Below are 17,611 nucleotides of genomic sequence, written 5' to 3'. Positions count from 1 at the left end.
TACAAGTACCACTAGTGGTATCTGAAAGAATCACTGCCTTAGTACAATTCAGTTGTATTTAACTTTTAAGGTCAACACATTTTCATTTAATCTTAAGCAACTCTTTGTTTCAAAAAATTTATTTGGGAACAATTTTTATGTAATTTTGATATGGAATACATCCATCCATCCATCCATTTTCTGTACCGCTTTATCCTCACAAGGGTCGCGGGCGTGCTGGAGCCTATCCCTGAGAAAGCAGTGGGACACAGCTATCAGGGAATGGTTTTCTGGGTGTCGGTCATTAATTGCTATTATTGGTGGTTAAATATAAAATATAAATATAAATATATATATATATATATATATATATATGGAGCCTATCCCAGCTATCATCGGGCAGGAGGCGGGGAACACCCTGAACTGGTTGCCAGCCAATCGCAGGGCACATACAAACAAACAACCATTCGCATTCACATTCACACCTACGGGCAATTTAGAGTCTCCAATTCATGCATATTTTTGGGATGTGGGGGGAAACCGGGAGAAAACCCACGCAGCCTCAGAACTGTAAGGGTGATGCTCTAACCAGTCGTCCACCATGCCGCCTATATATATATATATATATATATATATATATATATATATATGTTAATTCTTTTTAACATTTATAATCTATGTTTTACTACTCGGTATGAACATTTTAAATATCAACAATGTCTTTCTAACGTGTCGTAATTTCATTTTGAATACTTGGCATTTGAATTCAAGATATCTGTATCGCATTTGTGATTAGTCGAAACGACACATCAGAGATGGCTGTAATTCACTTTTTCCAAGTCAAACCTGAATTACACATAACTGCATCATAATTTCGCTTAGGACAAATGATGTCACTTTTGTCATTATGTCATTAATGTGCATGGGGTTTCTTATTACAGAATATCTACAATGTAATTTCAGATATCCACTAGGGCATTGATTCTCAAAGTGTGTCTGGAATTTTGATATGGAATACATCCATCCATCAATCCATTTTCTGTACCGATTTATCCTCACAAGGGTCGCGGGCGTGCTGGAGCCTATCCCAGCTGATATGGAATACATTTAATTTTGTTGTGTTAATGTTGAAATTGAATAATGTGCAGTCCATCCATCCATCCATAATGTGCAGCGTCTTATGATATTCGACATACTTTTGAGGAACAAAACCTCTGTCTCGTTTTAGAACTACTATGCTGCTGTATTTTAATGTTGGTTTTCTGGTGGTACTTGGTATTTCTTTTAGGTGGTACTTGGTGTAAAACGTTTGAGAATCACTGCACTAGCGAATTACCGATATCTGCAACTGAATTGTAGATAACTGCATCTCCTGGTGGAGTAATTTAATTTGGACTAGTCATAATTCCAGTTATAGATACGTCATTTTGCCTGGTTAAAACTTAATATGCGGATATCTGAAATGTTATGTGTTGTTTTCTTGTATTGAGGGGAATTGAAGATATCTTGAACTGGAATGTTGACTAGTCAAAATGATAGATATTTTGAGGTTATGGGGCAGAGCAAGCAAATGAAATATGGCGGTCGCGCTTACGTATTCCAGCAACGGGCCAACCCGCCCAGGGCGGGGTCTATTTATATTAGATGTCGACAGTACTGTACATTCAAATCACAGTAGTCATGCAAGCGTCAGTTGAAGAGGTCGGTTGAGCGCTGTATACTAACACAGCCTCTAAGAACAAACTACAGCAGACACATTTTCAGGTGGATTATACAAACTGTGGAATTTATTTACCACAAAATGCTGACGACAAAATGGACACAAGCAGCTCTGGCGCTGCTAATACTCGCCTTTCTCTACTCAAACGCCGTCACAGGTGAGTTCACCCAGTCCTTACTTCCATGTATATGTCACTGATGTGAATTTAAAAACAAATTGTATTTAACCACACACGCACAATAACCATGTGCTATTTTTTTTGTCGATGGTATTTATCATAAAGCATCCCTGGAACCATGCCACATCGCGTCAACATCTAAAAAGCTCTAAAATAAACATACCTGGAATCGAAACCATTTTAATTCACAAAAGCTACCTGACTGAATACTGTAAATTTGCTTGTAATGGAATTCAATCCATTTTATTTTGTTCAGCACTTTAAAAACAAGCACATAGCGATAAATACATACCACCATCGACATATGAGTCACATAAACCCAAAGGTGGGTAAATAAATAAAATAAAAAGACACAAATGTCGGTCATAAAAAGAGCAAAACCATTATAATAAATCAGTTCAAACATTTGTTTAAACCTGCACATAAAAGTTACATTTTCTTGAATTAATTTCCCCTTCATTTAGCTATTTCAAATGTTGATAGTTACGTTATAGTATTAACATACTGTACCATATATAAATACAATAAGCGTACATGTTTACACTGTACAGTTTGTTGTCTGTGCATTTATTTGCCCTTATTTTGCTTGAGGTATTCTGCTGTCAGGTCAACATTGCAAAAGAGAATCTATTCCTATCCTATTCCATCCATCCATTTTCAACACCGCTTATCCTGGTTAGGGTCGGGGGAAGCTGGAGCCTATCCCAGCTGACTTCGGGCAAAAGGCGGATGACACCCTGAACTGGTCGCCAGTCAATCGCAGGGCACATATAGACACGGACAACCATTCACACTCACATTCACACCGTCACTGAGTGGGAACTGAACCCACGCTGCCTGCACCAAAGTCAGGCGAGTGTACCACTACACCATCAGTGACTCCCTATCCTATTCCTTGAATGGATAAAAAAAAAGGTAAAATAAATAGATATTCTTTAAGACTGATGAAATCAAGAGGAGGAAATACTCTACTATACTTTGTCAATGTGCTGTTTTGAATGAAATAATTTATAACAAACCAAATCATTTTAACCTCTAACATTGAGAACAGCAAGATTAGTTTTCAGAAAATAATTGGCACTCAATAGGCACATTTTCCAGCACCAGGGAATAATTGGATGGGCAGGAGTACTTAAAATTCACTTCCAATGCAATTTTACCATTGTGGAAGTCACTCACCATGTCAACCGAACCCATAACCAGTCATAGACCACACAACAACAATGCCAAGACTGACTTACTGTGGTTTATGACTTAAAAGCTTTTTACCCATATGACTTAAAAGTTTTTTTACCCATAAGTCACAGTCCATACAGTTCAAAGTAGGGATTTACTTTCTGCATTCTGTGGTGAGATTCTGTTAATGAATATGGAGAAAATTAACAGTGTGATAGGAGTGGATTAATGGAGCTATTGGTGAGGTATACGTGGATGTATTTCAGCTTCACATAGATGATTGTCATATTGTTCTTTAGACGGCAAACTTGTTGCATGGTTTCTGTTGGCTCTTAAAAAGTCTTGAAATTTTTTTCTGTCTATCACATTATTTTGAGTTCAATTAATTTAGATAATAGTTTCAGAAAAAAAGGCTTAATCAGTCTTCATGCAGTATGTTTAAAGTTTACATTTGCTCAGGTGTGTAAAGCTATTTTGTCTGCATTTCAGCTGCAGAGATTTTGGTCATAGTCATGGTCATTGGTGATGTTGCAACTTTGATACAATGTGATTACAAATTTCTTCTTTTTTAAAAAATATTTATTTAATTATTTATTTGACAAATAGCAATATAGAAAAGTATTTCCATATGATGTGTGTTCATTATTTTGCAGGGTCTTATCCCAGTGCACAGACCGTCAGCTGGAAATCTACCAACTTTAAAACCATTCTGACTTGGGAGCCATTACCAACAGATTACTCATACACTGTGGAGTTCTCTGTGTAAGACCTTTTCATAGAAATTGTGCAGTAGTACAGTTCTTCCAATAGCAACTTTCTGATCTTCTGACATTTCATGCTTGTTTTTTTTTTTTTTTTTTTTTTTTTGTATGAGCAGTATTTACATATGTCTAATGTATTGTGTGTGAAACTTGCTACAGGGTGTCAAGGGACAAACAGAGGAACTCTAATTGCATACGTATCTCGACAACTATGTGTGATCTGACCAGTTCACTGACTGACTTAAATGCCTGCTATGTAGCCGATGTCCTCTCTGAACCTCCACTGGGAGCAACCTCTGACCTCACCGAGTTTCCCTATACAAGCTCATCACGATTCTGCCCCTCCAATGACAGTAAGTTTATTTTAAATCAGCGGAAGAAAATAATAGGAGCCAAAACGCACACATTACCAAGTTTAGCGAGGCTAAGAATAAAGGCTGCCCATAAATGTTTGGACCTTACTTGGGGGCTGAGGTTAATATACTTACCTCTGTGTTCAGTGCTGAAGTGTACAACACATTGTATAACTTCGGTACTGCCAGTACAAAGTTGCAAAGGTGAACAGGTTTTTCCTCAATGTAGTGCTTGTATTGAGACATTGCCATCCAGTGGCAAGAGTCCTTCATTGCACAGGTATCGAAACGTTCACTATGACTGTGAATGGGACCCTCATCGGGCACTTAATAACATTGGGCCTCATTTACTAATAAATGCGTAGAAATATTCTCACTCTGCACACAAATTAAGCATATACGCAAAGTCACCATCAGATTTATGACATGTGCAAATTGGCCACTTTTCTTCGCAACACTGTGCGTATGTTAATGAATCAGAATTTATTCTACATCAAGCGCTTGTACCGTGACATGTAACCTGCATTAACCGCACCCCTATTTCCCTATAAAAGGACGTCCTTCTGATGCATCTCAGCCAATTGCAGGAGTTTGAAGTCACAACGAATGGCTGATCCAAAACGTTAAGAATTTTCTTAATCTTTATCCTACAGGCAGCACGGTGTGAGACTGGTTAGCACGTCCGCCTCACAGTTCTGAGGACCGGGGTTCAAATCCCGGACCCGCCTGTGTGGAGTTTGCATGTTCTCCCCGTGCCTGCGTGGGTTTTCTCTGGGTAATCCGGTTTCCTCCCACATCCCAAAAACATCCAGGGTATTCCATCCATCCATTTTCTACCGCTTATCCGAGTTCGGGTCACGGGGGCAGTAGCGTTCCCGAGGCTTTCCCAGGCCAGCCGAAGGATGTAGTCTCTCCAGCGTGTCCTGAGTCGTCCCCGCGCTCTCCTCCCGGTGGGACGTGCCCGGAACACCTCACCAGGGAGGCGTCCGGGAGGACTCCGAATCAGATGCCCCAGCCACCTCATCTGGCTCCTCTCGATGTGGAGGAGCAGCGGCTCTACTCTGAGATCCTCCCGGATGACTGAGCTTCTCACCCTATCTCTAAGGGAGAGCCCGGACACCCTGCGGAGGAAACTCATTTTGGCCGCTTGCATCCGGGACCTTGTTCTTTCGGTCATGACCCACGGCTCGTGACCATAGGTGAGGGTAGGAACGTAGAGCTTTCGGCTTAGCTCCTTCTTTACGGATCGATACAAAGTCTGCATCACTGCAGACGCTGCACCGATCCGCCTGTCAATCTCCCATTCCATTCTACCCTCACTCGTGAACAAGACCACAAGACACTTGTACTCCTCCACTTGGGGCAGGATCTCTTCCCCGACCTGGAGAGGGCACGCACCCTTTTCCGATTGAAGATCATGGTCTCAGATTTGGAGGTGCTAATTCTCATCCCACCCGCTTCACACTCAGCTGCGAACTGCTCCAGAGAGAGTTAGAGGTCACGGCTTGACGAAGCCAACAGAACCACATGATCTGCAAAAAACACAGATGCAATACTGAGGCCACCAAACAGGACGCCCTCTACGCCTCGGCTGCGCCGAGAAATTCTGTCCATAAAAGTTGTGAACAGAATACTCATGAGTTTGAGAACTATGTGGATCATTTGCACAATTGTCACTGTTCCAGATTATTACTCTCGTAGTCATTTCAAACTACTCTAAATTTCTAGAGGAGTGCATCATTTGCACAACTGTTATTGGATCAGGATCACCTAATTACCGGTAACCTTCCATTGCTCAGCGTCTCTTTGTAGTGTGTTTTTAGGTTTTTATGTCTCAAAAGCATTTTTTTTTGTCGAAATGGCTGTCTGTTGTCATAAGAGAGCAGCTCCTACTACCAGAGACAAATTCCTTGACATACTTGGCAAATAAAGATGATTCTGATCCTAGGCCTACCAAAATTGTGAGGCACATGTAACAGCCCTTCACATCTTTTCCTATCGGCTTGTCCCGTTAGGGGTCACCACAGCGTGTCTTTCTCCTGCTTCTTCCTCTCTAACACCAACTGCCTAAAGATCTTCCCTCACTACATCCATCAACCTTCTCTTTTATCTTCCTCCAGCTCTCTTGCCTGGCAGCTCCATCCTCATCACCCTTCTACCAATACACTCAGTCTCTCTCTCCTCTGGACGTGTCCAAACCATCGAAGTCTGCTCTCTCTAACTTTGTCTCCAAAACATCTAACATTGGCTGTCCCTCTGATGAGCTCATTTCTAATTGTATCCAACCTGGTCACGCCTCGAGCGAACCTCAACACCTTCATTTCTGCCAGCCTGGAAGAATGCAGCCCATCACGTGGGGGGAGGTTCTGGCAACTGGGTCAGCGTCACTTCACTATTTATCTAGCTATCAATCGAGCTATCTATTGAGCTACCAACCATCCCAACCCTGTTTATACCATAGACATAAAGATATGTGCAAAGTGAAAAAGCCCTGACTCCTTTAAAGAGGATTGTATCGGATAACAAGCTATCTTCTTCTTCTTCTGTTCCTTTCGGCTTGTCCCATTAGGGGTCGCCCCAGCGTGGCAGCTCCGTCCTCATCATCCTTCTACCAGTATACTCACTATCTTTTCTCTGGATGTTTCCAAACCATCGAAGTCTGTTCTCTCTAACTTTGTCTCCAAAACATCTAATCTTGGCTGTCCCTCTAATGAGCTCATTTCTAATTTTATCCAACCTGGTCACTCCTCGAGAGAACATCAACAGCTTCATTTCCACCACCTCCAGCTCTGCTTCCTGTTGTCTTGTCAGTGCCACTGTCTGTAATCCATACATCATGGCTGGCCTCACCACTGTTTTATAAGCTTTGCCCTTCATCCGAGCAGAGACTCTTCTGTCACATAACAAACCTGACACCTTCCTCCACCCGTTCCAACCTGCTTGTACTTGTTTCCTCACTTCCTTACCACACTCACCAATGCTCTGGACTGTTGACGCCAATTTTTTTAAAGTGCTCCACCCTCGTTATGTCTTCTCCTTGTAGCTTCACTCTTCCCCCTCCACCCCTCTCCTTTATGCGCATTGATTGTCTTACTGCGGCTAATCTTCATTCGTCTCCTTTCCAGTGCATGGCTCCACCTAACTGTTCTTCCACCTGCTCCCTGCTTTCACTGCAGATCACAATGTCATCTGCGAACATCATGGTCCACGGGGACTCCAGTCTAACCTCATCGGTCAGCCTATCCATCACCACTCCAAACAGGAATGGGCTCAGGGCTCATCCCTGATGCAGTCCCACCTCCACCTTAAACTCCTCTGTCACACCTACAGCACACCTCACCACTGTTCTGCTGCCCTCATACATGCCCTGTACTATTCGAACATAGTTTCTGCCACTCTTGACTTCTGCATGCAGTACCACAGTTCCTCTCTGGGTACTCTGTCATAGGCTTTCTTCATATCTACAAAGACGCAATGCAGCTCCTTCTGACCTTCTGTGTACTTCTCCATCAACACTCACAAGGCAAATAGTGCATCTGTGGTACTTTCTAGGCATGAAACCATACCGTTGCTCGCAAATACTCACTTATGTTCTACGTCTAGCCTCCACTACTCTTACCCATAACTTCATTGTGTGGCGCATCAACTTTATTCCTCTTTAGTTTCCACAGCTCTGCACATCACCCTTGTTCTTAAAAATGGGCACCAGCACACTTTTCCTCCATTCCTCAGGCATCTTCTCACCCTGTAGAATTCTGTTGAACAAGCTGGTCAAAAACTACACAGCATCTTTCCTAGATGCTTCCAGACCTCCACAGGAATGTCATCAGGACCAACTGCATTGCCATTTTTCATCTTCAGAACTTACCCCTGACTAATCATTGCGACTTCGTGTTCCACCACACTCGCCTCTTCTACTCTTCTTTCTCTCTGATTTTCCTCATTCATCAAATCCTCAAGAGCGTCAAAGATGTATGTAATGTATGTAATGTAATACTTATTCTTTCCATCTTTTCAGCACACTACTGGCAACAGTCAACACATTTCCATCTCTATTCTTAATCACCCTAATCTGCTGCACATCCTTCCCATCTCTAGCCCTCTCTCTGGCCAACCTGTAAAGATCTTTTTCTCCTTCTTTAGTGTCCAGCCTGGCATGCTTACATCTTCTCTTTCTGCCGAAGAACCTGCTTTTCACCTGTCCGGCATCTTCGACCCACAGTAGTTGAATCTCCACTGGCACCCTGTTGGCTCACAGCTCCGGTTGGGGACAATGTTAACCCGGGCCACGACTGAGTCGGTATGAAATTCTTTGGATGAACAATCATATTTGTTTGGCAAAGTTTTAAGCCGGATGCCCTTCCTGACGCAACCCTCTGTATTTATCCGGGCTTGGGACCGGCCAACAGTTTGCACTGGCTTGTGCCCCCCATAGGGCTGCATTCATATGTAACAGCCCAAGACCTACAAAAACGTCTCTTGGAGCCATACCCTAAAACCAACAGGAAGGCCACCGTTTATAATTCTCTTTCAAAGTCAGACCGATTTTCCCCTTTTACAGCCATCATATTTTTACTAATTCCCCTAAGAGATTTTCGCGACTTCAAACTTCATCAGTATCTAAGTGGACGTAAGTATAAGTAAGTCGGTCGGAATATACTGGAGATGCAAAGTTATTAAAAGCTTCTCATATTGTCTAACGCTGTTGCCACTGTGACATGCTGTTCGTCGGGCTTTTGTGTTATGAAGTGGAATGAAAATGATATCCAGTTTGTGTGAAAAATTTTATATTTTAAAGTTGTCGTACTCGAAGACTCTGTAGCAACCCCTATAATGCACCGTCTCCAGAAAGGTCTACAAAAATTGTAGGGCCCGTGTAGCTCTCTGGCATGTACAAAAAAGTCAATGGAAGCCATATTCTAAAATTAACAGGAAATGAGTTGTGATTTTTAAAAATTGTAATTTAGGCGTATTTTTGCACATTCGCTTGGGTCATACTTTCGCGAACTTGTCCTGGAGGTTACGTCTGATTGACTACAAACTTGGTCAGTACTATCTCAACATCTGGGACATTAAAATATGTTCAAAGTTTATTGTTTTGCCAGACTATATGATGGGGGAGGGCATCAAATGTTGCACATCAAATTTCCTTAGCTACAAAACTGGAAATGCTTTTTCTCTGTACATGCTCCAAACAAATCCCAAACCTCATGTTTGATAGGAGTTACAAACTAAAGAAATCTGTATGCCAATATTTTGTTCTAAATATAGTACCAGCTAGTGCCGATGACAAATGTCATCTTCTACATTTCAATGTACTGCTCCAAGCACGTTGACCACATCCACCTGAAATTTTGTCAGTAAAGCCTCAAGACATTGATCATGCTTTGTAAAAAAAAAATAAAAAAAAAAAAAAAAAAAAAATTTTTTAAAGTGACGTTTCAGCAGAAGGCGTGGCCCTGGCGTTTTGATGATTCACCGTGACATCAAATGCTGTTGGAACTTGACTCCAGATGGTCATATCTTTTCAAACCTGTGACAACAAAAGCTGTTGCCACTACATCACAAATGTCCACATTGTTTCTTTCAAAATTTCACACTCTTGATTAGAGTCCCAGCCAGAAGACATCTACAAATAGTAATCATAGTGCCACCTGCTGGCAAACTTGGCACACATCTAAACTGCTCAAAATTATTCCTGTATGTACAGTGCCTTGTAAATGGATTCCTACCACTTCAACAATTCACATTTTGTGACCACATGACATAGTCCCAATCCTCCTCTCGATCATCCAAACGGTCACTGGCAAACTTTAGACAAGCCTGGATATGTGGTGGCTTGAGCAGGGGGACCATTTGGGCACTGCAGGATTTCAATCCATGACGACGTAGGGTGTTACTAATGGATAACCTTTGTGACTGTGGTCTCAGCTCTCTTCATCTGATTGACCAGGTCCCCCATATAGTTTTGGGCTGATCCCTCACCGTTCTCAAGATCATTGATACCCACGAGGTGAGATCTTGCATGGGCCCCAAGGTCGAGGGAGATTGTCAGTCATCCTGTATTTCCTCCATCTTTTAATAATTGTGCCAACAAAATCAGAATCCTCTTTATTTGCCAAGTATGTCAAAAACATACGAGGAATTTGTCTCCGGTAGTTGGAGCTGCTGTAGTAGGACAATAGACAGCCATTTTGACAGTAAATACTTTTGCGACATAAAACACACTACGGTGAGTCACTTACCCTGTAGCAATTTAATGGCAAGAGGGAAGAAGCTGTTGGAATTTCTGCTGGTTTTAGTTTGCATTGTACGATGGCGCCTACCTGAAGGAAGGAGCTGGAAGACGTGGTGACCAGGATGTGGAGGGTCCAAGAGGATTTGCAGGCTTTTGTCTTAGTTCTGGCAGCGTGCAAGAACTCAAGGGTGGGAAGTGGGGTACCGAGGATTTTTCCAGCAGTCCTGATTGTCCGTTGCAGTCAGAGTTTGTCCTTTTTTGTGGCAGCGCCAAACCAGTCTGTGATGGATGAACACAGGACTGATACAATGACTGCTGTGTAGAACTGCCTCTACAGCTCTTGTGGCAGGCCATGCTTCCTTAAAAGCCACAGGAAGTACATCCTCTGCTGGGCCTTTTTGAGGATGGAGTTGATGTTGGTCTACCACTTCAAGTCCTGAGAGACGATAATTCCTAGGAACTTGAAGGTCTTGACAGTTGACACAAGGCAACTGGACAGCGTGAGGGGCAGCTGTGGTGAACGATGCCTCCATAAGTCGACGATCATCTCTACAGTCTTGAGCGTGTTCAGCTCCAGGTTGTGTCGGCCGCTCCACTTCTTGTCGATATGCAGACTCGTCAACGTCCTTGATGAGGCGGATGACAGTGGTGTCATCGACCACAGCCTGAGGGACAGCTGTGGTGAAGGATGTTTCCTGAAGTCCATCATCTCTACAGTCTTGAGTGTGATCAGCTCCAGGTTACGTCGGCTGCGCCAAACCTTCAGCCGCTCCACTTCCTGTCGATACTCGTCACCGTCTTTGATTAGGCCGATGACTGTGGTGTCGTGTGCAAACTTCAGGTGCTGGCGTTCTTGTAGAAAGAGAAGAGCAGTGGAGAGAGGACACATCCATGGGGCGCCCCAGTGTTGATGGTGCGTCTCGATGAGGTGATGTCCCCCAGTTTCACCTGGTGTGTCCTGTGATCAGCAGTGTTTAGATGAGCCCAGAGCTACACGGGGGATAGCACGGTTATGCGTCATTTAGTGTGGTATAGGAGTGGTCTAGAATGTTGTTTTCCCTGGTAGGACAGTCGATGTGCTGCTTGTATTTAGGGAGTTCTTGGTTGAGTTTAGCTTTGTTAAAGTCCCCTAGAATAATCTTGATCAGAGAGCGTTAGCAATGTGGCGTTCACGTCAGCTTGGGGAGGAATGTAGACACCCGCGAGGATGAAAGAAGCAAACTCGTGGGGCGAGTAGAATGGCTTACAGTTCAAAAACAGCGACTCCAAGTCCGGGCTACACTGTGTGTTTACCTCCGAGACGTCGGTACACCATTTTTTGTTGATATAAATGCATATTCCACCGCCTTTTGTTTTCTCTGATAGCTCCTTGATGCGGTTCGCTCGGTGTAGTTGGAAGCCGGGAAGCATTACAACACGGTTGGGGACGCGTTCCCATAGCCATGTCTCCGTGAAGCACAGTACGGCGGAATATCCAAACTCTTTATTGGTCTTTGTGAAAAGACGAAGCTCGTTTATTTTGTTGAGTAGAGAGCATAGATTTCAGAATCAGAATCAGAATCATCTTTATTTGCCAAGTATGTCAAAAACACTCAAGGAATCTTTCTCCGGTAGTTGGAGCCGCTCTAGTACGACAACAGACAGCCATTTGACAGAAAATACTTTTGCGACATAAAAACGAGGGGAATCGATGAGAGGAGCATTCGGAACCCTCCCTTCCGGAACTTGACCTGCTCTCCGGCTCGCTTACCGCTGTGGTGTCGACTCCATGCACCGTAGATCACAGCCACTCCACCGGTTAGTAACGGAGAAAAAATGTGTAAAGCTTGGTGAAAGAAAATCCGGAGTAGATTCTCTAATGTTTAGCAAGCCTAGAGACAAATCTTATTTTAAACTTCGTGTGTATGACTCCTCCTTTCTCCAAACCTTTCCTGCCAGCAGCCTCCCCTGTCAGCGGATGCTAAACCCACTTCTTCTCGAAAAATTTCAAAGAATCAACTAAACATCTTTACTCTCCGTTTTTATTAAGGGATTATTCATACCCGATCAACCGTGAAACAGTACATGTATTCACAAATCATTCCTTAACACATCATCAAACATCATGACAATGAAGTATTTCATTAAGTATCGAACATTCCAATATAACTCCCACTTTTACAATGAAAGGTCCTAAACACTTCAACTATCTCACATACCGGGTGGGCACAATGATTGTGGGTTTCTAACATTAGTTACCAAAAATATAAGTAATAAGATGTTACAGATTATACAAGTTTTCAATTATGCATTGAGCAAGCAAATAAATGTAAGACTGCATGGTGACACTTGAGTGTCCTCCAATTTGGCTCCATTTTATGGTTAAATTGTACTTGTACATAACTGGTTGACTTTTACCTCCTACCCCTATATTGAACACCTCGAGTAACATTTTAGGCACCATTCGTGGGCATTTGTAAGAATACATCCGTGGTGAAGGGGTTTGTGTGTCCCAATGATCCTAGGAGCTAAGTTGTCTGGGGCTTTATGCCCCTGGCAGGGTCACCCATGACAAACAGGTCCTAGGTGAGGGACCAGACAAAACACGGCTCAAAGACCCCTTATGATGACGACAAACGATGGATTTGGTTTTCCCTTGCCCGGACGCGGGCCCCCGGGGCCCCCCTCTGGAGCCAGGCCTGGAGGTGGGGCTCGAAGGCGAGCACCTGGTAGCCAAGCCTGCACCCATGGGGCCCAGCCGGGCACAGCCCAAAAGGGTAACGTGGGTCCCCCTTCCCATGGGCTCACCACCTGTGGGAGGGGCCATAGGGGTCGGGTACAGTGCGAGCTGGGCGGTGGCCAAACGCAGGGACCTTGGCGATCCAATCCCCGGCTACAGAAGCTGGCTCTAGGGACGTGGAATGTCACCTCCGTGGCAGGGAAGGAGCCCGAGCTGGTGTGTGAGGTCGAGAAGTTCCGACTAGATATAGTCGGACTCGCCTCCACACACAGCTTGGCCTCTGGTACCAGTCCTCTCGAGAGGGGTTGGACTCTCTTCCACTCTGGAGTTGCCCACGGTGAGAGGCGCCAAGCAGGTGTGGGTATACTTATTGCCATCCACCGGGTCTTCCGCCTTTTTTAGTCCACACTTTGGCGGTGGGCAGCTGTCCTCCGCGTCACATCCACCTTAATGTCTGACCCCTTCTTTTTTAGTTCAGTGTGCTGTTCCGACCCCACAGCATTGACAGCCGCACAGGCGCTGTCCCATTTGCTCCTCTTTCGCTTGTTGTTAACGCCGGAGGACAGCGTGCCAAAGATTATTTTCTTGCGCGCCTCCACTTCATTGAGCAACTTCACATTCAGAAAAAATATTTTTCTTCATTACCTTGCTCATTTTCCTTTTTTTCTGATCATGCAGAGATCTGCATCTCAGGTGCAGGCTTCATTTAAATATGATTTGCATATTCAAATGTTGGCATGGACAGGGAGGAGTCGGCTACTCCTACTTGTGCGCTCATTTCCACGTTGATTGGAATGTACGAAGGAAATGTGCTTGGATTCATGAGTACGCAGAGTTTCATACATCTGAATATTTTTGTACGTACGACGTTTTCTGGATTCAAGCGTACGCCATGTTTTAGGGAGAAATCCACGCAAGTCTTTGTACATGAGGCCCCAGGAGAACGGAAGCTTTAAAATTGAAGCACAAGCTAATGATAACAACGGAGTCGCACCACCAGAGGTTTTCTGGGTACAGGTACTGTCTGCCATCCAATGGAAATGCATTTAATTTTCTGTCTTTCACTGTACATTTTTACCACAGATAGATGAATAAAGATATTTGTAGTTAGGGATGTCCCGATCCAACATTTTCACTTCCGATTCTATACCGATATTGCAGCCTTGAATTTTGGCCGATAATGATATCGGTCCGAACTGATATCAGCAATAATCATACCTGCTTTGCTTATTTTGTAGGATGGAATGTTAGAAAAGGCTGGATGAAGTGATATTACTGAAACAGAGAACAATAATCAGCAACAGTAGGTATGAGGAAAGATTTACCCATTTATTGTTAACCAATGAGTTACATCAAGTAACTTTAAAAATAAGAATGTTCTACAATTGAATAAAATAAATCCAAATTTTATTACGAAATCATGAAAATTAAAACATAAAACCAATAACAAAAATATATATATTTAAATGGCAACATAACCACTGCTAACTTAAACATAATCATATTCTTCATTTGAACAGACAAAATAAATAAATTAAAAAACCATGAAAAATAATCTAAAAAATAATGCCAATTATACTTTTAAAGTGCAAAATACCAATTAAAGTTCAATTCAGTTATTTCTTTTACTCTCAGTATCAGAATCAGAATCATCTTTATTTGCCAAGTATGTCCAAAAAACACCCAAGGAATTTGTCTCCGGTAATTGACTGCCTAATACGACAACAGGCAGTCAATTGACAGAGAACGCTTTGGAAGACATAAAGACGTTGAGAAAAACAGTCACTGAACAATAAAGGTTATATGATATATTTTTTGCTTTCTCCAAATGTGCGGCAATGCCCTTTTGAACTTCTTGATGCAACTTGGCTGTAGTTTTATTGACAATCGCTGTTCCTGCTGTGCATGTCTTGGCCTCTGAGAGGCAGTGTGTTACACGCAATGACATACACACTTGCAGAAACAAATTAAAAGTCACGAGTGATAATTTTATTATAACTAATTTTTTCAGAGTTTGAAGAATATATGCCAGAGAGTATTGTTATATTGCCTGTTTGTATGTGGTTATGTAGCGTTTGTGTACCAATAGTCATTATTTTGAGCGATGTAAGTAACAATGCAGAAACAGTTCAATGCTAATTTTCGTTAGCTCATCAATGGTGTTTTTTAGTCATTGTGTTAGCGTTGAGCTAGTTGTGAACAAAAACAAAGAAAAAAACGAAGGCTGTGATGTATTTGAACATTCATTAGGTGTAAATATTTAATTATGCAAGTTTAGTTTCACAGTGAACTGCAGTGTCAATAAACAATTTTAAGTAAGCAACATTCACTTTTTATACTCCCGCGCTCGACAGTGCCCGCATTCCAGCACGTGACCGACGCATTGGGCTGCATAATTAAAAGTATCATCTGGTCATCTAGATCCATTCGTTCTCGCAGATACTGTTCCAAAGTCGCCATTGTTGTTGCTTTGTTCCTTGTTATGGAAAGGAAAGTAAGAAACGGCTACTGGAAATGGCCAAAAAATGCAGAGGAAACTCCACCCTGTGGTGTCCTAGCCAATACCAGCCGTAGCGACACCCCGACTTGGAGGAGAACTGCAGTACATTTTCAAAACGGCGTACGTGGGTTGCGCTCGAGTATGAAGGGAAACTGCGTGCGGGATAGCCGCAGTGATGTCAGTGTGTGCCACCCGCGTGAGTATAAAGAAGCCTTTAGTCCTTGCTACCATGTTAGCACCTTAGCAACCTGTTGTTGTGATCACAGAGGATCTGCATGCCGTCCTAGTGGTGCTGGATAAAAGTGCTGGAGCGGTGCATGGAAAGGACTACTTGTATAAGAGTCCAATCTGATCCGATACTCGTTTTTTTGCTGACAACGGACCCCACACCCACCCAGGCGCACCACCGACCACTATCACACCACCGACTTCTGTGTTAACCATCCGCAGACAGAATGTGAGACGCATCTTCAAACAACAAAATATTAACAAAGTGTCAGGCCCAGACCATGTGTCCCCATCCTGCCTCAAAGTCTGCGCGGACCAGCTCGCTCCAGTCTACACCCAGATCTTCAATAGATTTCTGGAACTGTGCGAAGTACCATCCTGTTTCAAACGCTCCACCATCATTCCCGTCCCCAAGAAACCTACAATCTCAGGTCTAAATGACTACAGGCCGGTTGCCTTGACATTTGTGGTCATGACGTCCTTTGAACGTCTCGTGCTGGACAACCTCAAGAGCGTCACAGATCCCCAGCTGGACCCCCTGCAGTTTGCCTACCGAGCAAACAGGTCTGCGGATGATGCAGTCAACATGGGACTGCACTTCATCCTAGAACACCTCGACAGTGCAGGGACCTACGCGAGGATCCTGTTTGTGGACTTCAGCTCAGCGTTCAACACCTTCATTCCTGAACTCCTTTCCTCCAAGCTTCTCCAGCTCAGCGTCTCACCTGCCATCTGCCAGTGGATTTACAGGTTCCTGACGGGCAGGACACAGCAGGTGAGGCTGGGGGAGGCCACCTCATCCACACGCAGCATCAGCACTAGGGCGCCCCAAGGTTGTGTCCTCTCTCCGCTGCTCTTCTCTCTCTACACGAACGACTGCACGCCCCCGGCTGTCAAACTCCTGAAGTTTGCAGATGACACCACTGTCATCGGCCTCATCAAGGACGGTGACGAGTCTGCATATCGACAGGAAGCGGAGCAGCTGGAGCTGTGGTGCAGCCGACACAACCTGGAGCTGAACACGCTCAAGACTGAAGAGATAATCGTGGGCTTATGGAGGTATCGTTCGCCACAGCTGCCCCTCACGCTGTCCTTGTGTCAACTGTCGAGACCTTCAGGTTCCTGGGAATTACAGTCTCTCAGGACCTGAAGTGGGCAAACAACATCAACTCTGTCCTCAAAAAGGCCCAGTAGAGGATGTACTTCCTGTGGCTTCTGAGAAACCACGGCCTGCCACAGGAGCTGCTGAGGCAGTTCTACACAGCGGTCATCGAATCAGTCCTGTGTTCTTCCATCACAGTCTGGTTTGGTGCTGCTACAAAAAAGGACAAATTCCGACTGCAACGGACAATCAAAACTGCTGAAAGGATTGTCGGTATCCCACTACCCACCCTTGAGGAATTGCACGCTGCCAGAACTAAGACAAGAGCGTGCAAAATCCTCTCGGACCCTCCACATCCCGTTCACCAGCTCTTCGATCTCCTTCCCTCAGGTAGGCGCTACTGATCAATGCAAACTAGAACTAGCAGACATTCCAACAGCTTCTTCCCTTCTTAAACACCTAACCTACAATTCCATTGAAACATACTGGCAATTTTTTGTCTTGAGTTACACAGTCACATTTCTGTCGGGCCAATTATACATTACTCATGCACTCACTGTAGTAGTCTAACCACGCTGCAGTATTTGCATATATGTTGTTGACCAATACTGGCCACTCATGCCAGAGTAGCATCTGCTCCATTTGCACACTGACTGA

General features: G+C 43.8%; 1 protein-coding gene across 4 annotated transcripts in view; it reads left to right on the top strand.

The window, feature by feature from the left end:
- The first annotated feature begins 1,636 nt into the window (after positions 1–1,636).
- Positions 1,637–17,611, top strand: part of f3a (coagulation factor IIIa) — a 40,768-nt gene continuing 24,793 nt past the window's right edge. The window contains exons 1-4 of one of the 4 annotated variants that reach the window (XM_061765205.1): positions 1,637–1,856; positions 3,543–3,599; positions 3,707–3,815; positions 3,974–4,167. In XM_061765205.1, coding sequence (XP_061621189.1) covers positions 1,781–1,856; positions 3,543–3,599; positions 3,707–3,815; positions 3,974–4,167 — 436 coding nt within the window. In that variant the 5' untranslated portion in view covers positions 1,637–1,780. Of the gene's footprint in view, positions 1,857–3,542; positions 3,600–3,706; positions 3,816–3,973; positions 4,168–16,902; positions 17,345–17,611 lie in introns of those variants that run through there. The other 3 variants (XM_061765202.1, XM_061765203.1, XM_061765204.1) reach the window with 3 other exon arrangements.

Source organism: Phyllopteryx taeniolatus, unplaced genomic scaffold (genome assembly GCF_024500385.1).
Source record: "Phyllopteryx taeniolatus isolate TA_2022b unplaced genomic scaffold, UOR_Ptae_1.2 contig_28, whole genome shotgun sequence".
NCBI classification, from domain to species: domain Eukaryota; kingdom Metazoa; phylum Chordata; class Actinopteri; order Syngnathiformes; family Syngnathidae; genus Phyllopteryx; species Phyllopteryx taeniolatus.
Note: the sequence above shows the minus strand (reverse complement) of the source record. Positions and strands in the feature narration are given on the sequence as shown.